General features: G+C 52.0%; 9 protein-coding genes across 9 annotated transcripts; 2 read left to right on the top strand and 7 right to left on the bottom strand.

The window, feature by feature from the left end:
* Positions 1-400: 400 nt before the first annotated feature.
* On the top strand, positions 401-1,241 carry J4E82_003079 (uncharacterized protein; the record flags this gene model as incomplete). Its single annotated transcript, XM_051729369.1, has 2 exons — positions 401-742; positions 804-1,241. 2 exons carry the CDS (start codon positions 401-403, stop codon positions 1,239-1,241), a joined length of 780 nt encoding a protein of 259 aa, XP_051590753.1.
* A 317-nt stretch (positions 1,242-1,558) lies between these two features.
* Positions 1,559-3,547, bottom strand: J4E82_003078 (uncharacterized protein; the record flags this gene model as incomplete). Its single annotated transcript, XM_051729368.1, has 4 exons — positions 1,559-2,269; positions 2,318-2,668; positions 2,718-3,238; positions 3,289-3,547. The coding sequence occupies 4 exons, from the start codon at positions 3,545-3,547 to the stop codon at positions 1,559-1,561; spliced, it is 1,842 nt and encodes a 613-aa protein (XP_051590752.1).
* Positions 3,548-4,645: 1,098 nt separating this feature from the next.
* On the bottom strand, positions 4,646-5,949 carry J4E82_003077 (uncharacterized protein; the record flags this gene model as incomplete). Its single annotated transcript, XM_051729367.1, has 3 exons — positions 4,646-4,668; positions 4,718-5,609; positions 5,773-5,949. 3 exons carry the CDS (start codon positions 5,947-5,949, stop codon positions 4,646-4,648), a joined length of 1,092 nt encoding a protein of 363 aa, XP_051590751.1.
* Positions 5,950-6,743: 794 nt separating this feature from the next.
* On the bottom strand, positions 6,744-12,105 carry J4E82_003076 (uncharacterized protein; the record flags this gene model as incomplete). Its single annotated transcript, XM_051729366.1, has 4 exons — positions 6,744-8,176; positions 8,226-8,366; positions 8,490-11,551; positions 12,098-12,105. The coding sequence occupies 4 exons, from the start codon at positions 12,103-12,105 to the stop codon at positions 6,744-6,746; spliced, it is 4,644 nt and encodes a 1,547-aa protein (XP_051590750.1).
* A 376-nt stretch (positions 12,106-12,481) lies between these two features.
* J4E82_003075 (uncharacterized protein) lies at positions 12,482-14,357 on the bottom strand (the record flags this gene model as incomplete). The annotated part of the gene is made up of 3 exons (XM_051729365.1): positions 12,482-12,521; positions 12,668-14,124; positions 14,184-14,357. The coding sequence occupies 3 exons, from the start codon at positions 14,355-14,357 to the stop codon at positions 12,482-12,484; spliced, it is 1,671 nt and encodes a 556-aa protein (XP_051590749.1).
* Positions 14,358-15,091: 734 nt separating this feature from the next.
* Positions 15,092-17,223, bottom strand: FYU1 (putative UTP--glucose-1-phosphate uridylyltransferase; the record flags this gene model as incomplete). The annotated part of the gene is made up of 3 exons (XM_051729364.1): positions 15,092-16,459; positions 16,618-16,713; positions 17,119-17,223. The coding sequence occupies 3 exons, from the start codon at positions 17,221-17,223 to the stop codon at positions 15,092-15,094; spliced, it is 1,569 nt and encodes a 522-aa protein (XP_051590748.1).
* Positions 17,224-18,642: 1,419 nt separating this feature from the next.
* On the bottom strand, positions 18,643-19,486 carry J4E82_003073 (uncharacterized protein; the record flags this gene model as incomplete). The annotated part of the gene is made up of 2 exons (XM_051729363.1): positions 18,643-18,834; positions 18,881-19,486. The coding sequence occupies 2 exons, from the start codon at positions 19,484-19,486 to the stop codon at positions 18,643-18,645; spliced, it is 798 nt and encodes a 265-aa protein (XP_051590747.1).
* Positions 19,487-20,011: 525 nt separating this feature from the next.
* Positions 20,012-21,943, top strand: J4E82_003072 (uncharacterized protein; the record flags this gene model as incomplete). The annotated part of the gene is made up of 5 exons (XM_051729362.1): positions 20,012-20,076; positions 20,128-20,321; positions 20,369-21,098; positions 21,146-21,740; positions 21,791-21,943. The coding sequence occupies 5 exons, from the start codon at positions 20,012-20,014 to the stop codon at positions 21,941-21,943; spliced, it is 1,737 nt and encodes a 578-aa protein (XP_051590746.1).
* A 203-nt stretch (positions 21,944-22,146) lies between these two features.
* On the bottom strand, positions 22,147-23,025 carry J4E82_003071 (uncharacterized protein; the record flags this gene model as incomplete). Its single annotated transcript, XM_051729361.1, has 2 exons — positions 22,147-22,653; positions 22,717-23,025. 2 exons carry the CDS (start codon positions 23,023-23,025, stop codon positions 22,147-22,149), a joined length of 816 nt encoding a protein of 271 aa, XP_051590745.1.
* Positions 23,026-23,232: the final 207 nt, after the last annotated feature.

The following is a 23,232-nucleotide window of genomic DNA, read 5'->3' as shown; positions in this document are numbered from 1 at the left end:
AATCAATCTGGAAACTAACTTGTTATAAGACACTAACCTGAAGACTTGCCTCTTTCCACGCACTACCATAGCTACTTATGTATAATTGCAAACGCAGGTTTTCTTCCTCATGACTAGAAGTGAGCGCAAACCTGCTCAAAAGCGTCACAGATACATTCTCTCACGCACATCTTATCTCAAAAAATCCAAGGTCACGCTCGAAAGCAAACGCCCCTCATCTCAATATGATCTCCGCTACTAAGATATATAATGAACTTCCTCCTTCCTTAACCCTCTTATTAATGAAAATTCCAGAGCTACCTTCACAACATCTCTAGATCATATATATATAGCATTTATCCTTCTGGTTCAAATCTCCCTTGCATATCCTGCAAAACTCTTCTTTCAGTGAACCGCCAGGATGTCTGGTTCGCAAGCCAGCCAACCTTCTCGACGCGACGGGCAATCTTCGTCCCAAAACCCCTACAACACTCCTCGCCATGGCCGAATCCCTTCTCGTACCGGTATTGAGCCCTTGTCCCCTCCTCATGTCGGCCAGCCGCCTCTTCCTGGTCACCGAATCCCTCCAACTGTCCACCATCTCCGAGAAGACGTACCAACCCCTCTCCAGCGCTGGAACGGCGAGTCTGTAACTCCATTCATGCGCTGGGCGTACACAGTCCGAGATAACTCAGGACAAGCTCGTCCCAATTACAATTACGACCCGGACATGAATAACGCCATATTCCTCAGCGAGACCATCGTAAGTCCGCATTCATATCCTCTTCAACCATTGCTCCAAGAAGGTACTAACTTACAATCAGGATGACTTCGACCGAAACCCTGCCTTGATCCACGAACTCATCCTCCGCATCGCCAATCCAGAACTCGGTCACGCTTCCATGGACTGGATTCGTCAAAACCGGTCACTTGTCGATATACTCCTGTACCGCCACTACCAGCAGTACGGTGGTCTCATGCTACCTCCGACGGCGCCAGCGATCCAAGCCATGCGTTCTCATGAGACAGCAGTCAACTCTGCTAGGTCTGCTGGTGCGACTCCAGATCAGCTCCCACACATCAGTTTCCCGTCTTTTGGTCCCCCTCCAGACGACAGTGTCCCTAAGGCGCCTGGGCAGAAAGGCAAGGCACCGGTACCTGGTTCTTCTCCAAGTGGGAATCCTTGGGGTAGTATTGGAGACAGGCGCCGTTTTGGAGGTGGTCGAGGTCGAGGTGCTAGTGGAGGTGGAGTGGCTATCTGAGTAAGTTGTATACCTCCTGCCCCTACCATTAGACCACGTTGGAGAGCTTCGAAAAGCTCCACGACCTCCTGGCTGTATTATGCTTGCCTATCTGATGTCTGAAAGTAGAGCCTTGTTGACCTCAAGCAGACCTCCTGAGAACCAGATCGCGGTATACTCACTATTTGTATCGTTCCTGATATGGCTTGAGATGGCTCAGACAGGCGGCAAAGGATGGGTTGATTACACCGAGAGATTTGGAAAAGTAGAACTGCTCATATATGAATTCCATTCAAATCATTACTATCATGTACCCATTGCCAACCCAGTGATCTCGCTTACAAGCCACTCTTCTCGTTCTTGACGTCCCTCACGCTAAGAGTCTCGACGTTTTCAGCGTCACCAACCTCACGACCGCCAATGTATTTGCTCTCCTTCATGTTGTTCATAGCATCTTCTTGAGCGTCGGCCTTGCGGAAGGTCATGTAGAAACCGATGCCACCGAACATGGCGATAACAGCGACAGAACCATAGTTCCATACCAACAGTGGGTCCTCGGACAGACTGACAAAGGCCTGACCAAGAGCAGCGGAGACAGCGGAGGTGGAGAGAGCGACAGCCTGGATGGTAGACTTCATGTTGTTGGGTGCCTTAGTGTACGCGTACTCAAGCTTGGTGATAGATGCCAAAATTTCAGACATGCCGATCAGACCGTAGGGGAAGACTTGGACCCAGACGGAGATGTCGGCGCTGCAGTCGTCGCGGGTCTTGCTAAGGGCATTAATGTTATCACCACATGCCGACATCTTATAGATGAAGTACTGAATGACACAGGCAGACACCATGGCGAACGAAGAAAGTGCAAATCCAGCAGTGATCTTCTTGATGGGCGAGAGGTTGACACCAGCCTTGCGCAGACCAGGGTAAATAAGGAAGTCCATGATTGGGATGAGGATAACGATGAAGATGGGGTTCAACTTCGAGACGATATCGTTCGGTGTCTTTCCGAGGTTCATGGTGTTGGCTTGAGACACAAGATTGTTGGTCATCTACAATCGTTAGCTCAAGATACTTGCTGAACTTTTTAAATCTCATACCTGATTGTACGCGAGCCAATACAGAGGGTACCAAAGGAAAACCTTGCAGGCCAGGATACCACGCTTGACTTCGTCGACCCAGGCATCATCAAAGGTCATCCAGTCAGGGACGCTCTCACCACTAGCGCGAAGGGCACTAGGCTTGATCCTGTCCCAGAAACCATCATCCTTGAATGTGTTCTTGCGGGGTGACTTTTTGATGCCGAGACCAATTAGCTTGAAAGCCTTGCCCATAACAGATCCAGTGGGTGGCGAGAGCTTGTAGTGTTTCTTCATGGTGATGAGGATGATCGGACATAGTAGGTAGCAGATAGTTGGCAGTGTGTACGAAAGCCAGAAACCAACGAAGTGCTGAATGACGTTAGCATAGTTGCTCAACATGCCTTGACAGGGCAATTACCTCTGAGTAAACCATGGCAAGAGAACCACAGATAGAACCACAGTTGATCAAGAAGTAGAAGTAGATGTATATACGCGCAGTGGTGGTAGCGGGATCGACAATTTCCTTGCTTCCGTTCTTCTTTACGCGGACGTAGGCTTTCTGGTCTTTGTACTGTTCGGCAATGAGCGGCGAGATGTTACTCTTGAAACCACCAGTTCCGATACCCATGATGACAAGACCGACAGCGAAGATACCGATGGAGACGTTGGGCTTGACAATGACGGCGGGGATGGCAGACATAATCAAAATGATATGGCCAATGAGAGCGATAAAATTCGAGTACTGGATGGTGTTGTAACGTCCCCAGTACTCGTCAGCTAGCCAGGCACCGCCGAGAGGTGTGATGTAGGACCAGAATTGGTTGAACATTGTAAGACCGGTCGAAGCACGTTGTCCCATGTCTAGGGCACCGCTACCGGGCTTCTTGAGAAATCCAGCACCCGTCTTGGAGCCAGGGGGAAGTGGCTTCTGGATGAAGTCTGATGACAGTCAATACATGCCAAAGAATGTTGTTCCAAATTCCACTCACTAACGAAGACGGCACTGGTACCGTAGTAACTGAAGCGCTCGACGAATTCAACAGCAGCTACAGTCCATGCTTGCCATGGAATGCGACCAGCAACCCTGGGAAGAGTGGCCCACTCCTCCTCAGTAGGGAAAGGACCCAAAAGGTTGGTGTGCTCATCGTTGATAGAACCTGTAGAGCTGGTGTCGATTGGAATTGGGTCGGTAGCAGTAGCACCCTTGGTAATTTCCAGAGACGCCTTGACGTTGGTAGTGGCTGCCATTGTGCTGAAGATGATATTAAACCAAACTTCGAGGCAGAGCAGGAGTAACAAGATACAACCGCAGAACTGAATGCGCGAGATCACACGCTGGCGGTGGGGGGTCAAGCAAACGCAATGGGCGATGGACTTGAATGCCTGCGGTGCGAACAGGTGTACCATGCCCCTCTTCATATACATGCAGATCGGGAACCAGACCGAAGCATTGGACAGGAGTTTCACAAGGGTCGCACGCGACTATCGAGCGTGTCCACTTTCGCCATGGCATTTCGTTCGTTCGGTTGTCGTGTGTTATCACTGCTACATGCACATCAACAGCATCCAAGACCATGGGACGGCGCCTAGTCCGGTCGAAGGATCACAATGCGACCCCTCAGACATACTGCCGCAGTTAAGCGCGTTACTTAGAGGCATCCAAGGCCGTGGTAGCCCCAGGGTCAGGATAAGATAGGAATGAGCAAAGGATCCGGGCGCCAATACGAGCGACCAGCCTTGTACCATGGGCGCGGCGGAACGTTCGAAAAAGACGTGCCAAGCTGTGCTAAGCAGGAAAAGATAACAGTCGTCGAAGCTTCCATGCGGGCGCGCCAGAAATGCCAAGTTTTGTTCCATTTCTTGGTCTTGTCACCTCCCATTCTGGCCCTAGTCACGATTGCAACGCGCCTGAATGGACCTAGGATCTCCGTGAGAATGGTAGCCAAGGGCTTGGATGTAGGGTTATCAGTATAAGCGTTTCATTATTGTTACCTCCTTCTGAAATTGATCACGCGCGAGACGATGGCTGAAGGGGCGTGGTTGGGATGGCGTTGCAAAAGTGCTCAAGTGATGATGAAGCGGTGGGTAATATTGGTGGTCGGACAAACCTCACGCTAACGAGCACGGTCCTCAAGCGGAAATCTGGAGGAAAAGTTGGCGGAGCCAACACCGCACCAACCAGCGGCTTTCAATTGCACATCTATGGCTATCTGTTTTCCGGAAGGATGAAGGTTGCATCTCCACTGAGGCGGATCGCAAGCCATGCAGCATATCTTTTCAAAACTTTTGCCCTTATCTTTACACATTTCGGCCCCTCCGAATTCTCTTGCTAATTGAAATCGACGTTTAATCATCCGTAGTTCTAGATCCTAATAAAGGTTAGCAATACCTTCAAATGGTTTTACTAGATAGCTTTACCTGGAGTGAATGGTCTCGCTTCAGGACGGAGCACGGAACTGCTAGCTCTTCTTGAAGATGAAGCTTGTCCCAGAGGAGGTACCGAATGGTCTTCATTCTGTGCCAATACTTGACCTTGTTGACCCGCTGAAGCAGCACGATGGTGTTGGAATTGTTGTCCTTGACGACTGGGCACGCGGAATTGCTGCGGAACAAGCATTACTTGTGGTGGCGACATTGGGTAAGCGCTACTGGCTCGTGGTTGAGCAGAGTTGGCCTGTTGCGCGTTGTGGTAGCTTTGATTGACATTCCATTCACTGTACGATTGCGGTGGAGGGTTGCCATAATGCTGCATACCGTACCCAACCATTGATGGAGTAGGCGCGTATGGAGTACGCGCCATCGAAGGATCGTCGTAGGGCTGATTGTATCCACCAAATGGAGCTGGTGGGTATTGCGGGGACGGCTGTTGCACCGCCTGAGACACACGCGCTCCTCGATTAAAGTGATGGCCGTTATCTGGATGTCCTTCGTATCCTCCACGAAGCTGCCGTGGCCGAATTGTCTGAACATATCTGCCTCCGTGATGACCTTCAGTTTCGAGGTTGAGAGCGCTCATCTGTTTCTGCAGCGCCCTGTTTTCATCCATGAGCTGCGGCGGTTGTGTCCGAGCAGGGCGGCTGCCCCTAGCCTGATTTCCTCGTCGGAGATCTGGATTTGGATCTCGACCGAGCGAGAAGAGCAGGTATGGCCCTTGTGTAGATGCATGGCGTACGAATATACGAATGCACATCTGGCTACCTAGCTCAGTGACCTTCGTGAATTTCGACAGCTCCTTCGGCGTAAGGGTTTCCGAGCTGAGGAGAGTCAGGCGAAGACGTTCGATCGTCAACGGAAAGTCTTCGTAAAAGGGCTGTGTTGTATGTGTCAGTGCCTAGGAGCAGGAGATAGTGATGTGCCTTTTGAACATCTCAGAAGCGTTCCACATGTTACTTTCTTGTTGCCAAGTCAGGAGAAAATATTTGGTGTTTTCCTGGTGCAGCTATCCTTCAAAGGGTAACGTTCAGTTCACTTACTATTAGATGTATATTGCGCCTCGCATGAAGGATACTCTTCATCCAATCATCCGCGGATTTGCCTGGTTGCGCGAATACCGACTGCAGGAAGGGAACCAGCTCATCTCGAGCCCATTCCATATCGAGGGGTGCTATGATCGAAGAAGGTTCGGGGGCTGGGTTGTTAGAGTCCGCCATGATAGTAAGTGGTTGTTCGAAGACGTCGTTGAGGAAGGATCAGAAGCGGAAGTTGTTGGAGAAAATATCTATACACATTTGAAGAAGATTTTATACACAGACAATATAAGGGTCTGGAGTTCATGAGCAATCTTTACCTTTTTATCTTGCTCAATCGCTCATTCACTTGCTGTTTCCACGTCATTGCCTGGTCATTTGCACAATGTCAGCCTGCTAGACAAGCACGCAATAGCTTCGAACGAATGTCACGTTCACCTTGAGCAAACAAAATTGTGTACTGTAGTTACCGCTGCTGACTATGGCCATCGTATTGAACAGTAGTAATCGAGGTTCTGAAGGGCGCTTCACTTTCCGTAATATTCGTAGAACATAATAGACCTTCTCCTGTCGTATATGTTAATTAGCCGCTTCGTTGACTGAGATTTGCAAAGTGAATGTAGAAAAGAGCGTGCATCATGAATCGTAGGCAATGAGATAATATTGGTATCGAATTACAGTCAGAAAGAAGAGGAATGAAGAAAGTCGACTATGTCGGACGTAGGACAATAGAGAGAAAGTGGACGCAAAGAAACCCCACTAGCCGATGCAGCTCTTTTCCTTTGCCAGACCCATTCCAAACCTCAGAGTGCAAAAGACCGTCTACCCCTCTCGACATCCTCAATCCAATCCCTCAACGCGCCAGTTCTCTCCTCATTGAGAGAGGCCTCCTGCTGCTGGCGACCCATCATTCCACTTGCGGCAAAACTAACCTTGCTCCCATTTTTTCGTAGCCGGTGTAAAGGATTTAAAGCTTTCTAAGCAGGGGGATTTGGCGTAGTACTTCGATCCCTCCTTAGCAATCCCCTTCTCTCCGACGTCTTCGGCCGTGGACTGACACTATCCTGCTGGCTGCCTGCATCACTAGGCTGGAAGCTGCTGCGTATAGATACCATGCCTTTGCCTACACCAATGTTCTGCTCGGCACCACCACCCTGGTCTGAGATGGTAAATTGGGCTTCACCGAGTTCTTTGTCGCCACCGAACCTGCTATGGTCTTTGACAACGAGCCTGAAGAAGGCATCGGCGGTACAAGATGCTTTGAAGCTCTCTTCGCTGGGATCAAAGGATACAGAACCTTGGGGTGCCTTAATGTGATCGGTCTTGTGAATTTCCTTCTTGCCGAGCTGGATATGTACACGTAGGTTGATGTTAGCAGGGAAGCCATCAGCGCTGAGAACGGTGATGTTGGCTGTGCCTTGCTCGGCACCTCCAGAGCCGCCATCGCCAAACCGGCTGTGGAAACTCTGAGCGCCCCAGCTGCGGTGTCTGTTGTGGTTCGCACTATCCTTAGTAGGTGTATTCGGCTCGCCTTCGACAGAGATCATGGGCGTATCTGCGGAGGGTCGTTCTGCAGTGCTTGGTCGTTCAAGCTCCTCTTCAGGGGCTTCGCCGCGCGACTTTCTACGCTTGAAACCACGGCCAAGGAAAGTGCCTGCGCGGACCACGTTACCACCAACAAATGCGGCGCCCTTACCAACGCCCTTGACGGGCGCACCGATGACCTTGCCTGGAACAGCAAAGGTGCCAGAGAATGTACTCGAGCCCTGACGGGATCGTACGACGTAATCTGGCTTGAACAACATTCGAAGTCGGATGGCGCCTGACTTGCCATCAAGAGCAAGCGTGACCTCTTGCTGCTGGAAAGGCTCCAGAATCTCCAAGTTGATGGATGACTTGCCAAGGAAGTCTGCCTTGTCGCCAAAGTCCCAATCGTAGACATTGACGACAAAGTCAGCCGCTGTTCGACTTCGTACAGGTACCTCAAAGTACTCGTTCCATGCTGGGTGGAGAGTCTTCTTTTGTGTCTTGGTCTTGTACACCTCCTTATCGTTGAGCATGAACTTGCAGTAAGGATCCGAGAAGCCGTTACGGTCCGCAGCTGGAAGATCTGCCGCATCAAGCACATCTACTCGCAATGTACCTTGGTTGTTGAATGATTCGCTGGGATCAAGACGCATCTTTACGGGAATGTACTTGAGCATGACGGTGATCTTGTTATCACGTCCGTTTTTGTCCTTGAGTGTGAATTGGGTAGGTGTGTTCAGAGATCTCCGCAGCGTATCGACAGTGTTTCCTGTCAGCTTAGCAATGACATGGTCTTCATGGTCCTCGCCATCATTGTCGACGTGTTCGATGATTCGGAGGGTGATCTTGGAGAAATCGAGCTCACGGATCATTGTGTCACCAACTGCATCGCGATTAGCTTAGCTGTTGATTCGAATCCGCACAGAACCTACCATCGTTGAATGTCATCTTGTTGCTCCGGATCTTTGCGCTGGAATAGCTGGCGTAGGCCATGTCATCCATAATGACATCGACATGACCACCTGTTCTTGCGAATTCGCCATCGATAAGCTTGAAGACAAGCAGACCGGACTCTACATCACGTTAGCTAATGCTCACAAAGGTAGGAATAAGGATACGGGAACAGGTTGTAAGTCGGGGTGACCAACTCAACAAACTAAACTCCTCTGTATCCTCAAAAGTGACATGCAACCTACCGTACTGCTGCAAGTCGTCCGCAGTAAGCCTCAATTTCTCGATTTTTGGCTTCTCTGGGATCGACTCTTCTTGTTGTAGCTCGTTCTTCGCTAGCTCCTTGGCCATGTCCTTCTCAGTAGATTTGAGCGATGAGATGGTACCGGCAGTCTCCGACCTGCTCAAAGTAGAAGAACCGGATACAACACGTTGATGGCTGAGTTTGGATCCAACAGAGATGGGTCGGGTGGTGCCGTTGCCGTTTGCTGTAGCCTCCTCGGCTTCTTCTTCCTCATCCTCTTCAGGGTCCCAGGTGGGATATGTTGGGTAGAAGGAGCAAGTGTAGTTCAGTATGCCATGAGGCTGAGCGTGTCCAGCCAATCGGAGAGGTCCCGCTGTGGGTTGCTTCTGTTCTTGAACAAGGTACTCGCCGTTCTCATCCTGCTGGATGTAGTCACCAGCCAAGAGCTCGATGTGTCCGAGTGGACGATCCTTGCCGAGATTCTCATCGTCCATGACCTCTAGCGTAAGCTTCTCGCGGACAGTATGGACAGGCACATAAATGACCTCATCCCAATCAGGGTCAAGGTTATTCTTGAACACAACAGTTCGGCCCTTCTCGATACCAGAGAGTAGAACGCGTACGTAGGGATCCGACTTGCCTAGTGCTTCAAGGTTACGGAGCCCACGCGCGCTCTGGAAGTGCAACCTCATCACACCGATTGGAGTAAGGTAACCACTGGAAGACACTGCGCCCTTCAACGCAACTGGCTTCCAGTCAAGCTTCATTTTGACGCGACCACTCGATGTACCCGCGAGGTTATACCACTCGTGACCCTTGGCCATAAGTTCCAGCATGTCGTCCAAAGTGATCTGGTAGGTACCAAGAATTGGGTCAGCTGCGAGATCGCGGTCGTCCTTGATGACAAGACCGAGCTTGGCCTTCTTACGATCGGTGATGAGCATTTCTTTGGTCGCATCTGGCCAGATGGGCTGATTCGTCCTCTTCATGACCCGCGATTTGTGAATCTCGTGGCCGTTGAGCAACAGAACGGCGTATGGGCTGAGCTGCCCAATCATGCTCTTGCTGCCGTCCATGTCCTTGGCCTGCTCAACAGTGAACTTGCAAATACCCGTACGTGACTCTGGTGGAGGCTCGTTGGTACCGTCTTCGAGTGTGGTGCCTTCCAGCACCGGGAAGAAGCGCACGTCTGCTGTTACCATACCACGAGCGCGACCGCCTGACATGACCTCGAGCTGCAAGTTCTCATGGTCGGGAATTTCCTCTAGCTGCTCAAGGGCAAATGTAGCGGTACCAAGCTCCTTGTCCTTGCGGATGTCGTTGTAGTCAAAGAGGTTGATAGTAAGCGAATCTTTCAACGAAGTTACAATGATGTTGACAGTCTCATTCCAACGAGGGCTGGCGTTTTCGTGCACCGTCTTGGTGCGTGCGAGCACATTACGGTTGTTGATAGAAACTGTGGCATATGGATCAGGGGTGCCGGAGAACTTGTCAGGGTTCTTGAGACCTTGTGCACCGTGGAAGTGGACTTGTAGAACTCCGATCGCTTGATCGACAGGGTTACCTGCAAGCATCTTGGCGATCTCGATAGGGAACACATTGGGATCATACATCATTGGGCCCAAATTGGCATGGATCTGCTCCATGATAAAAGTCTCCAGACCAGGAATGAAGTTGATGTCGAAACCGAACGTCTCTCCACCCAAAGGCTTGCAAACGTAGTCGATGGTTGGGCGCTCCAAGAAGGACATTTCGACCTTCTCAATGTGGGGGAAAGGCAGTTGTAGCTTGAACTTCAAGCGCATCAGACCGGAAAAGGCCATGTCTTCTACGATAACATCGAGACCCTTGCTAACAAGACCCTTTCCAATGCGGATTTCCAGGACGATCTTTGGGTTGATCTTGTTCTTGATCTGTCTAGCGGTAAGATCGGCTGTGTCGTTGGGCGTGAAGCTGAACTTCCAGTCCATGAGAACAATGTCATCCTGTGTCTTGGGGTACGTCTTGACGTGCTCCAAGCGCGGAGGCTTTGTTCCGAGGACGAATGTCTTCATCTTCAGGCTGTCGAGAAAGGCTGGTGTCGACGTCGAGAGCACTTGGTCTACAGTACCCACAATGGTGTCACAGAGGACAGGCGCGTAGATGGGCCAGAACTTGACAAGGAAGCTGTTGATCCACTCGAGACTCTCCGTGTCCGTCTCCAGCTTGTTCTTGGCCATCTCGCGGTTGAGGTCGTCTCGCGCATTGCGGCGCACGCGACGGATCGAGGTTCGGTAGTAGGTGCCGCAAATGGCCATGAAGATCATGATCCAGCCCAGTCCGCCGCCTAGCACACCGACGACCCACGAACTCAGGCATGCAAAGATGATGATGCCTGTGTTGTGGTACCAGTCGCCAAAGAACTTGTCCTCTATCCGGCCTTCCAGCCATGTCTGGTGGTCGGCCAGGGACGCCTCTTCCTCGTCCTTGTTCTCCGAGCCTGGCATTCCGAATCGCGGCGCCCACCCAACGCGATCCCACCGTGCATCGTCGTCGAGGTGTTGGGGCGCGTGGCCGTTTGCCTTGGCCTGCTCTGGAGTTTCTATGGCGCCGTCTTTTGTGGGCGTAGGGAGGTCGTACTCTGGAGGGCTTTTGTCGTTGTCGGCGTCTGACACGAGTGCCGTCGCATTCTTGTTCCGCTCGTGGTGGAAGTTTGCGGGGACACGCGCTCTTGCCTGTGCCCGCTTCTGCTCGGGGCTCGCATCGGGGTCGAACTGGAAGGCCGCGCTGCCGCCCGCTTGCGCCTGATCGACCAGGGCATTCTCTGCTTGGTGCGCCGTAATCGAGGAATTGGGGTCCTTTGCGGCGTCGAGCAAGCCTTGCTGCTTCAGCTCGGATTCACGCGATTGCGTAGCCATGTCGGCAATACCGAGCGGAAGTCCGACCCGCTCACGCTGTGTTGCAGTTGCCGATGCTGGGCGTGCAATTGGGCGCTCGCGATCGAGGGGTGGATAGGAAACAGGCTGGGGGAGTCGTGGGAGCGAAGTAGAAGAAAGAGAGCGGCTGGGTGGTGGTGTTGGGCTTCTGGAAACCTGTTGTTTGGCTGGTTAGCTTTCCTTGGTAAACGGCGGCAGCTATGCTTTAGCGATACTGCAGCTATACTCGGGTGGATGGCACTACCTAGCTTACTCGCCGAAGTAATTCCTGGCACGGGAGGAAAAAACAAAGGAAAGGCCGAAGGAATGACTATGTTCAGGGTTCTCGTAGGAGACAGACGCGCAAGCGGTCCTACTCAGACGCAATCAGGGAGCTTGGATGAGGTCTTGACTAGCAGCTGTAGGCCATGACGATCCGCCCGTGCTCGCCCTGCACTGCCACATATGACATAGAGAACTACGCGTATCCCGACCTTCAGCTGCAGACGACCTTTCACCCTGTATCACTACTGTGCCGTGCCGCTAGCCAGTCATTGTCCGATGATCAGAACCTTGTCTCCCCCTCCATCTATCGTGACGCTACCCACCTGCAGGGCTCGCACGGCGTTCCCGTTGATTTATCTAACCATTAGCCCCAGGGTCCGTCCCGCACACCCAAACGCAAACATGTGAGAACATAGCAGCAGTATTACACCGCCACATCGTCGGCAAAATCCTTCTTCCATCACTTTCTTACCGCAACTTCAGAAGAAAGAATTGCGACATGGTTGCATGGAAAAAGAATATCAAACATGCAGACTACATGCAAGAACAGCGACCAGTCTTTACACCACTCACTCTGTATTGACACACCACATTCATGTATTACTAGCCTTGCTGTCACACCGCGTGTGCACTAGAGGCGTTGCAGACTCGCAAGACCACGCTTCCTCAGACTGCTGAGCTGAATATGCTCGACCCACATCCGTCCAAGCCACAGATCTTCCAGACCCATCGAGAACCCACCCAGCCTGACAAACCCCACAGCATAGCCGATAGGTTGCGAAATGCAAACTGTTCCATCTTGAACTGTTGTGGCTCAAAATTCCTTGAGTAGCCTCATAAACTGGCCCCTAACACTGTACATTTTTAGTAAGGAGAACCACTAGCGACTGGATACTTTCTGCCAGACACTCCATCCTGCACCCCAGACACATACCTATGCACTCGGGGATCTCGGGCCCTTTCCCTCTCCCGACTATCGTCTCTTACGCGATCATCGTACCCTGCTTTTCTGTCTCTATCTCTGTCCCTGTCATGTCGATCATCACACTCGTCCTTGACCCTATCGTGGCTGCGTGTCCTGGCCGAGTCACGAGTACGCTCACGTGGATATTCAACATCTTCTGAGTGACGTCGATGCGAACCCCTTCTGCCGTTACCCATCTCGTAAGGGTCCCGGTCGCGATGGTGACGTTCTCTATCGCGGTCACGTTCCCGTTCACGCTCACGGACATATGGTGGCTCGCCATCTCGAGGTGGGCTTACAGGGTGCACAGTCTGTGGACCCCATCGCACACCAGGAGCTGGAACCGGTCTGTAGCTGGTGCGTGGTGGCATAGCTGGTCTCGAAACATAGTACTTCTGTGCGGCTTCACGTTGAGCTTGTGCAACCTGAGTCGCAAAGAGCGGCGACGTAGTTGGCCGATAAACGGGTTGAGGAGAAGTCGCACTTGAGCTTCTTCCATCCATTCGGACGGCGTCATGTTGGTTCGAGAATCGGCGCGCCTCGCTGTAGGCGGGAAAGTACCCCGGCTGCGATACGGGCGGCTCATGAGATCGGTGAGAGCGCAGTACGGGTTCACGGCGACGGGAAGGCGGGCGGTCTGGATCAGAATCCGAGTCTGTTGTTGATAACGAGGATTCGCGTCGTGGCGGATTTGGGCGTTTGTTCGAGGGATATCGAGCTCCTGGCTGAGGACCAGGCGCAATGGGTGTGGCATCTTCATCCGAGTAGTCTTCGTCTGAGTATCGGCCCGGAATGCTCTTCTTTCTACTTCCAACATAATTTAGAGGATTCAGCATATGCCTCACCCTTGATGTGACGGCTCTTCCATGGTCGTCGCCCGGCCGTGGAGACTGCTTCGAGACATGGCGCATGAAGGTCGGCCGTGGTCTTCCCATCCGGTAGAGTGGGTCTTCAAAGTATCGGTATGCGCCATGCTTCTCATCAGCTGAGGTGCCTTCACTATCAGTCGAAGTACGTGGCTTTGGCTCGTCAGCAGCACTGCCCCCACTCGCTTCCTCGTCTGCCTCTTTCTTAAGCCTAGCAGCAACGCTCTGATACCACGTCTCCATAGCATCGTCGGGCTTTTCGGGAAAACATTCCTTGGGTAGTATTTTGGGAAAGATATTGCCAGTTTCTGGGTCTGGTATATCGTCTATTTCGACGGCCCTCTGTAGAAAAGGTACATGCTCTTCTGGCCCCAGCAAGAGTTGTATTGTCTGCCATGTCACAAAGCCGTTCTTCTTGAGCGCGGGTATGGTAGGGCTCGAGTAGCCGTCGTCGTGTGGCCCTGGCTGTAGGCTGTGGTATGCGCCTAGTGAGCGATATATGAATGCGACTGATGATGGCGGTGTATCTGTGAATAGCACGTCGTAATCGCCCCCAACACTACGGTACCAGGCTGCGATCTGCGACGGCGTGAGATCAGGCGAGTCGCCTGGCTCGAACTTCTTGCTCTGCAGCGACACATCAGCTTGACGTCTCCCAGTTATCTCTGAAGCTGCACTCAACTCACAATGACCTCAGCGATGCCCTTGAGCAGGCGATCTAGTAAATCGGTGCCGCATTTGTCCTCCTTGAAAAGGTAACCCCAGTAGTCATATGCTTCCCGATGCGCCGCATCCGCTTGCGCTATGTTGGCCGCGCGCTCTTCCTGGTGCTCTTTCGGTGATATCGGTTCGGGAGCCATTTCGTTGATGTGTAAGGACAACCGCTTTGAACGAGGTCAGGCATATATATCTTCTTCGGCTCGATGCTCGGAGCTGATGCTCGTCAGGGTACCGTGAACCCCGCTGCGTGCGACGCGGGAATGCAGGCGTGTACAACGCGCCAGCGTCAGGAAGCCACGGCTGCTTATATCAAGAGCTGTTCGCCGCTATCAGCAGGCATCATCGCTATGCAACAGGCAGATGACTGGCCGACTGCGCCTCTGCGCTGCGCAGGAACCGGTAGAAATGGTGGGGGTTGTTGTTCGCGGGTTGGCTGCGTGGCTGGTGACATTCTGACATCACCGCGGTAGGGCCGCAAGGCTGAGATGGCGTGAGGCCGCAATCAGGCACCATTTCTTGGAAGTATAACTGCAGACATCGGTCACCCCAATGCTGTTGGGATGATCCAGGCTTGTTAGGTGCGCGGGAACAGCGGACTACTAAACGAGATGAAACTAGCTCCAAACAGCCTACAAGGGCGAAATGCATGACCAAATAATGTTGATGATGGATTATATATTGTATTCAAGATGCATTTTGTCTATGATGATGTGTGAATCATTGACCGGGCGTGAATATTACACCCCATTACCGCCTGAGTCCTTTTGCCCAAGCACGTTGCAATGCAGTCATCTCTCGTTATCAATCGCTACAAGAAGACCTGTATCCTCAAAAAAATCTATAAACCCGTGAAGAAAATGCCGCCTCAACCACTCTAGTGCTCAAGCAATCTGAGCGAACCCTGGACGACGACGTTCTCGAGGATGGAACCCGGAGGGATGTCGATAGTGGAGCCCTCAGTCGCAACGATGATGACGGTACCCTTGAGGGTAACGCCACGGCCAAGGTTGACCGGACCGGTAATGGTCAGATGGTCAAGCTCGACAATCTTGGGAATGGAGGGAATACGGGACTGGAAGCTGGACACCTTCTTGAAATCGCTGCCGAGCTTGATCAAGGGGGCGGGTCCGAAGCGGTTGGGGTCGATCACTAGCTGACCGTGCTGGAGTGTGTAAAGATCAGACTTGACAAGCATGAGGTCGGAGCAGGTCTTGACGGGCAAGAAACGCTTTCGGGGTACGTTGACACCGTGTGCGTTCTTGAAGTGCTTGATAGCAGCACCAACAGCTGTCTCGAGCTGGAGGACTGAGATGTCGGCCTCGCCCTTCTTGTCGGCAGGGATGGACTTGCCGTTGGGGATGATCTCCATGGCAAGCTCGTTAGCCTCAACAACACGCTTGATGGCCGCGAGGTTCATCCAGATGTTGTTGGTGTTGAAGTACTTGAACTTCTTGATCGACTTGAACTCGTTGACGTGCTCCTTGGGAACCTGGGCGATTTCAAGCAGACGAACGGAGCCCTCGTAGTCAATGATGGTACCACCCTTGACATCAGCCTTGGTCTTGTCGGTCAACTCCATGATGTACTCCGCCTGGGAGTCAACCATGTGCTGGAGGATGCGGAGGTCGACAACAGCACCCAGGTTGTCGGCGTTGGAGAGGAAAATGTACTCAATACCGCGGTCCATGAGCTTGTCGATCATGCCAGTGTTGTAGAGAGACTCGAAAACGTCACCGTGGCCAGGGGGGTACCAGTTGGCGATGTCTGACTTGTTCTCCTTAGGAGCAGGCAGGAGCGAGTCCTTGAGGATACGGGGGTATCTCGACTGGTTGAAGGTGAGGATGTCAATGTTGTGTCCCTCGTACTTCTTGATGATGCTGGCGGTGTCGGTGTCGGTGTTGAACGAGTTCATCAGCACGAATGGGACGTTGACGTCGTATGTGCGGTTCAGGTACTCGATTTGGCGCACTGACAAGTCCAAGAAGGACATACCGTCACGGACCTCGATGACGGACTTGGGGCCAACGCAACCCATGGAGGTACCGAGACCACCGTTAAGCTTAACGACCGCCAACTTGTTCAGGTATTCGACAGCCTCGGTGTTGGCCAAGTCATCGTAGCTGACGACCTGCTCGGCCTTGGGAGGAGCGATGCGGTTCCAGTCAATGGCAGTACCCTTGGCCTTGTCATTGAGGTATCGTCGGAACAGAGCGAAGAAGTTGTCCATTTCCGTCTCGAAGTACTATAGTGGGTCAGTATACGCTCAGAATGACGTATTTCCCAAATTCCCCTCCCAAACACGCCGATAGCTTGTGGCTGTGGGCATTGGCCTGAGCAAGTATATCGCGATGCTTGGGCGGCGAACGAAGATTGGAAAGGTGCAGAAGAATTGTGACTGACCTTCTTCTCGGCGGGGTCGGTGACGGTGTCGGCGAGCTTGTTGAGCGCATTGCGCATTTGCGAGGCGGCAACATTGGTAGATGTGTTCTCGAAAGCCTGGAAGATTGATTGTTAGTCGATTGAGAACAAATTCGAGCTACGTTGAAGCTATTGAGAGTGTAGGTGCTGTTGTTACCACGACATCGCAGCCGCGGGGAGCAGGCGATGAGAACGCAGGGACAACCCTCCAGAATAGGAGCGAACATCATCTTTGACGAATCGCCTGATCTACTCGAGGGAAAAACGTATCGAAACATGGCTAGGCGGGGTGCTGCAACCCCAGCAATCAGTGCCAGCTCAATGCCAGCCTCCTTCGGTACCCACTATACCCAAGCCAGGGTATCTGGTAGCGGTGAGGACTGCTGCATCGGCTTTTGCAGCAACGAAACGAATCGAAGAAATCAGGGATGAAAAAGCAAGATACAGGCTGGTAAGCCGCAGAAATAGAGAGAAGGTACTTACCACATGGGACTGTGACTTGCCGTGATGGCGCTGGGATGAGAAGCCACCCTCGCCGCCCTCAGCAGCAGAGGGCTTCAAGTGAGAAGGAATCGCGCGAGATGCCATTGTGTAAGTGAGAGAGAGAAAAGGCTGTTCCGTGAGGAGAGAGTGGTGTAGAGAACAACAAGTGTTGGGGAGCTGGTCTCCTTAAAGGCAATGGGTCGCGCTTGGCGTTGAACGTGGGGCAAGTCGAGAACAAGCTATGGCCTGGTAACGAGAACAGGCTTGGGGTTTCGATGGGGATAGTGAAGAGACGGTGTGAATTTGCCTTTTATACATGCATGTTATTGCCGCGAGCGCACCAGAAGGGCAGTTTCGAGCGTAGCATCTCTGCATGGCAACGGCGACGCCGCCAATAGTTCTTGCACACGACGAGATTCTGATACTTGATTTCACACCATCATTGCAGCCATTACACTTGTTTCACAGTGGATTTTCCAGTTGCAGTATCGGACTACACCCTCGGGATTCGCTCACCCACGTCTTCCGCTAGGTCTTTCACCACATCTTCCAATTGCACTCCCTCCTTCCTTTACAAGGCCTCGTCTTGCGACGCTCCTCCCCAACCTCCCGTATCCGCCCGAGTCAAGAGCGACTATCGAATGGCTGCGCGGCCGCCTATCTGCTCAACCTCACGATGCACAATTGTTGAATAACTTTTCGGAGAGCTATGTCGATAAATTGAAAAGCCCCTCATCTGGCCGCGGCACTAGCAGGGGTATGCAGTAAACCTGACGTTGCCCCGAGACCGCTATTCCGACTTGCTCCCAGTGCTCCCCAACAGACTTCCCCAGCTTGCAGCCATGTTACAATTTTTCCGCAGTGGCAAATGTGCAATGCAACGCGGAGGCGAATACAGTGGGGAACCGGATGAATGAGGACTCCCAAGATCTACGCGTGAGCAGCGGCTCCAAGTGAAAGTCGTGGCTGCAATAGTGGCGCAGGTACACGTCTGATGTGGCTTTGAACCACGTGGGGGATCTACTACTAGTCGGTGTATTCATACAACAACGATGCCCATGTCAGACGGCAGCCTCAATAACGCCTATCTCCACCGTAAATTTCAGTATCGGAAACTCGTCAAGCCTCTGTAGTGGCTTGATTTGTGATGTATCAATACTAATGACCAATCAATTACATTGCGCTCAAACAAGAATGATATCAGTCAAGCACACAATCACTTTGTCTAGGGATACCCGCGATACCGAGAACCAAGATGGCAGTGAGCTTCTAACATGCTTAGACGCTTGGCAGTTCCCAAGTACATGTCGCAGGTGTAAGACAGGGACAATTATTGGAAGTGGAGACTGAATCGGTACCGGCTGCGCTAACGGACCTATCCCCTAGCCCAAGTCAGGAACAGACATCCTTAGCTGTTGCTCTAGCTGTTCCTGTGGCTTGCGTCTGGGAAAACTTGCAGACATTTCCATGGCTGGAGCGATGATTTGACCCACTACGGCAGTCCACTAGTAATACAGCTTCGCCCTAGTTCGACCGTACTGGTCGTGTTACTTCGACGGCGGGTGCGTCTGCAAAAGGCACAGCATGAGGCTTTTCGATCCTCAGCTTGATCCATGCGCTCTGGTCTACTTCTTGCGTGAAGAACTTTTGTCTAAGTTCTTCAACCAGCCACGCTAGTAGGCTCTCAATAGTTTGGAAAGTAGACCCGGATATCAACTACGTCGGTCAGTTAGTGTGGACTTATATGTTTTGTTGTGCTTACCTCAAACAAGAGGGCCTCCAATTGGGGGTAGTCTTCAACACGAGAGTCATGTATGTTGTCAACCCACACGTTGAGGACTACGGGCTGCTTCTGCAACCTCTCATTGGCGTTGACACCAATCAAGCATGGGATGCGGACGTCGCGCAGATACAGTACGTTCGAACGGGTGCCAGTTCCTTCAATGCGAGACGTAATGTGTCCAGCGCCTTCGCCGAACATGCTGCCTTTCATGTAACATATGTTCGTTTCGATCGCATATATGTCTGTCGAGCCTGCGACGTCGCGTACACTTTTAGAGACAGCAGCCGAGAGAGCGGCAGTTGACATCCAGGCCATGGTGTCATCTTTAAAGCGTGCTTGTATGGCCTTGCTGAGCGTACCATAGTGAACTGTACTATCATCGACAGAATCCGTAGAAGAAGCCGATGTGAACTGCTTCCCCAGTGTCAACGTGACGCTGATCAAGGCGCGCTGCTTCTTCTGGCGCCCCCAGACGTCTTTGCCTGCATTCACAACAACCTCTAGATTCTGGACCATGATCTTGTCATGATGTCCACTTGAAGCAGCCTCAGCACTCCACTGGGCCTGGCAAACGAGTTGGCTCATGATGGAATTTCGGCTGATGAACTTGGACGAAGAAATTGATAGGCTGGAGAAGAGATGGACTGTATCTTGGAAATGAACTAACTGTGGCCTCAGATTCTTCCAGGTGCGAACTTGTTGAGAAAGTTAGTATGAACACCCGCGTAGTCACGCATCAGCTTTTGCAGACGACAAAACGCGTAGAAAAGGCAAAAGCTTGCAGTCGGCCGCAAGATTTCGTCATTGTCTCCAAAGGCTAAACAAAGCAGTCGCGTAGAAGGTGAAAGAAGGGCGCACAGGAGGGGCTGAACGAGGGCTGAAATGGTACTCACCAAGCTGAAAGTGAGATGCGTGAGGCTCGTGGTGGGGTATATGACGAGCCCTGTAGACGGCTGCCCGCACGGACGCCTTTCCCAAGCAGAGCTCCGCAATCGAACATTCTAGCTACACATCAAACTATAATTCAGAGCCTGTCCCTCATACGCGCGGTGTACCAAGCAGATTCGCAGTCACATTCCCGAATCACCCTAAATCGAAAATACCTTCAACATGGCGGACGCACTAAAAGCAGAGGGAAACAAGCTCTTCGCTGAGAAGAAGTTCGCCGAGTCCATGTAGGGTCCCCCGCAAATGCTGCCTAGCGACAGTTTACTAACAAACTCCAGCGAGAAGTTCTCACAGGCAATCGAGCTCGACCCCTCAAATCACGTCCTATACTCGAACCGATCAGGCGCATATGCCTCGTTAAAAGACTGGCAGAAGGCGCTCGAGGATGCGAACAAGGTGACGGAGATCAAGCCAGACTGGGCCAAGGGCTGGGGTCGCAAGGGAACGGCGCTACACGGCGAAGGTGACTTGGGTACGTGTGGATCCCATCTATGAGAGAATGTTGCTGACTCCCGATAGTGGCAGCCACAGAGGCCTTTGAGGAGGCACTCAAGCTCGACCCAAGCAATGCTCAAGCAAAGTCCGGTCTCGATGCTGTCAAGCGCGCAGTCGAGGCAGAGGCGAACGACAGCGGTGCAGGCCTCGGTGGCATGTTCAGCGACCCTAACATGATCCAAAAGCTCGCCGCGAATCCCAAGACGGCCGCTCTCCTCGGCGATGCAGAGTTCATGAGCAAGCTCCAGCAGCTACAGAAGAACCCCAACATGGCTGGCGCCTTCATGCAGGATCCCCGCTTCCTCCAAGTTATGAGCGTCCTGCTAGGCATTGACATGTCGTTCGGTCAGGGACCCGGTGCTGGAGGCGCAGGCGATGCAGGCGCTAAAGAAGCCGAAGAGGACGTCGAGATGCCCGATGCACGACCAGCTCCCAGCCAACCCAAGAAGGAGCCAGAGCCAGAGCCAGAGCCAGAGCCGGTAGAAGAGTCTGAGGAGGACAAGGCTGCGAAGAAGGCAAAGGCCGAGGCCGACGAGCTGAAGAAGAAGGGAACCGAGTTCTACAAGAAACGACAATTCGACGAGGCTATTGAGAACTACAACAAGGCCTGGGAAACACGCAAGGACATCACATACAAGACCAACCTTGGAGCTGCCAAGTTCGAGAAGGGCGACTACGAAGGCTGCATTCAGGCTTGTAATGAGGCTGTCGAGTATGGTCGCGAGATCCTTGCCGACTTCAAGATCATTGCCAAGTATGTCACATTGTGTCTTGCAATGATTATGCGCTAACACTATGCAGGGCCTTTGCACGCATCGGTACCGCCTACGAGAAGATGGGTGACCTTGGCAACGCAATCACGTACTACCAAAAGGCACAAACCGAACACCGCACACCCGAAGTCCTTGCAAAGCTCCGTGCTGCAGAGAAAGCCAAGGTCATCAAGGAGAGGGAGTCATACATCAACCCTGAAGAGGCTGAGAAGGCGCGCGAGCTCGGTAATGCCAAATTCAAGGAGTCCAACTGGCCAGAGGCCGTGGAGGCATACTCGGAGATGATAAAGCGCGCACCGGACGACCCAAGAGGATACTCTAACCGCGCCGCCTGTTTCATCAAGCTGCTTGAGTTCCCATCGGCAGTACAGGACTGTGACGAGGCTATCAAGCGCGACCCCGACTTCATCCGGGCATACCTGCGGAAAGCCCAGGCATACTTCACCATGCGCGAGTACAACAAATGTATCAACGTCTGCGCAGAAGCCATGGAACACGACAAGGATGGCAAGAACGCACGGGAGATTCAACAACAAGAGTCCAAGGCTCTGCAAGCACAATACTCTGCACGCGAGGGCGAGACTGAGCAGCAGACCATGGAGCGTATTCAGCGTGATCCTGAGGTACGTCTTATCCAACTCGCAAACTATGCCCTTGTACTAACATATCTTAGATTGTCGGCATTTTACAAGATCCGGTTATGCAGGCCATTCTTCAACAGGCTAAGGACGACCCTGCGGCTCTGCAAGAGCACCTGAAGAACCCAAGCATTCGTTCCAAGATCCAGAAGCTGGTGCACGCCGGTGTCATCAGGATGGGACGATAGACTTTCATGAGTGGTCAATGTGACGATGCATGATTCACATTTTGTATGTTTATATGGGTCCTTTCTATCTGCATAGCGTATAGGTAATGAAACATTTACGATTTCTCTCTTCACACTTGATCTCTGTCTCATGGCTTGACGGCGTATATCTTGAAGGATGCTATGACCCAGTTAGTTGCTGTCGGACGAATAGATCCCCTCACTTACTTACCAGCCCATTCATTCAAATCAACATCCTGGAGCTCTCTTCTCATGTCCTCCGCCACACCTCCGTCTCCACCACAGCACGACCGTGGCTCTACGCCGAGGTCTTTCTCGCCCTTGTAAATGTTCAAATCGCCACCCGCCTCCGCAACAATTGACTCTTTGAACCCCGCTTCCTCCAGCCACCCCTCGTACTCCTCCTTCTTACTCGCTCCTGCTACGCACCCTACAAGCAACGCTACGTTGTTCTTCAGATTCTCTGGCAGATCTTTCTTCAGTAGAATATCTGATATGGCTACCCGACCACCTGGCTTGAGCAATCGATACATCTCCTTGAAGACTAGATGCTTGGAGACTTTAGGAACGAGATTTATCACGCAATTCGACGTCATGACGTCAGCGGTGGAACTCTCGAGCTGGGGGATGGATGTAATAAGAGATTGTATGAAGTCGGTGTTGAGTGTACCTGATTTATCGGCATTGAGACGCGCTTTCTGAAGCATGTGCTATGTCGAACTTGTTAATCTTCGTCACTCTTCTCATGTCACTCGAACGATGGAAACACGAACCTCGTTCATATCTATACCAATAGCCTTTCCCGTTTCTCCTACCCTCTTTGCAGCAAGGAAAACGTCGAAACCTGCTCCACAGCCTAGATCAATGACCGTCTCACCCTCTTTCAGATTCGCTAATGCGAGTGGGTTTCCACAGCTCAGACCGATGTTTGAATCCGTAGGGATGGAAGAAAGTTCGGCCTGTGTGTAGCCGAATGTGCGAGCAACGGCGGATGCATTATTAGTGCTTGGGCTTTTGGATAGTGCAGTGGCGGTGTAGCGTGCGTGGATGGTTGAGTATGTTGGATCTAGGTCTGAGGTCATGATCGGATTTGATTGCTTGAGTTTGAATGGAATTAAGGGAAGATATGCTTAGTTGGTCCTTGCTCGGGTAGGTAGATAGACTGAGGATAGCAGTAACGGCTTCGGTAGGTTGTAAATTATTGATATAGAAACCTAGTCGGTATGTCACTCAAATGGAGTGATATGTCATTTGAATATTGGGTAAGCGGCTTTACCCCGCACATCGTT

This window comes from Alternaria postmessia (genome assembly GCF_024291825.1).
Source record: "Alternaria postmessia strain BMP 2775 chromosome Unknown scaffold_13, whole genome shotgun sequence".
Classification (NCBI taxonomy): Eukaryota; Fungi; Ascomycota; class Dothideomycetes; order Pleosporales; family Pleosporaceae; genus Alternaria; species Alternaria postmessia.
The sequence above is the reverse complement of the archived record's forward strand: the minus strand, read 5'-3'. Positions and strand labels throughout refer to the sequence as shown.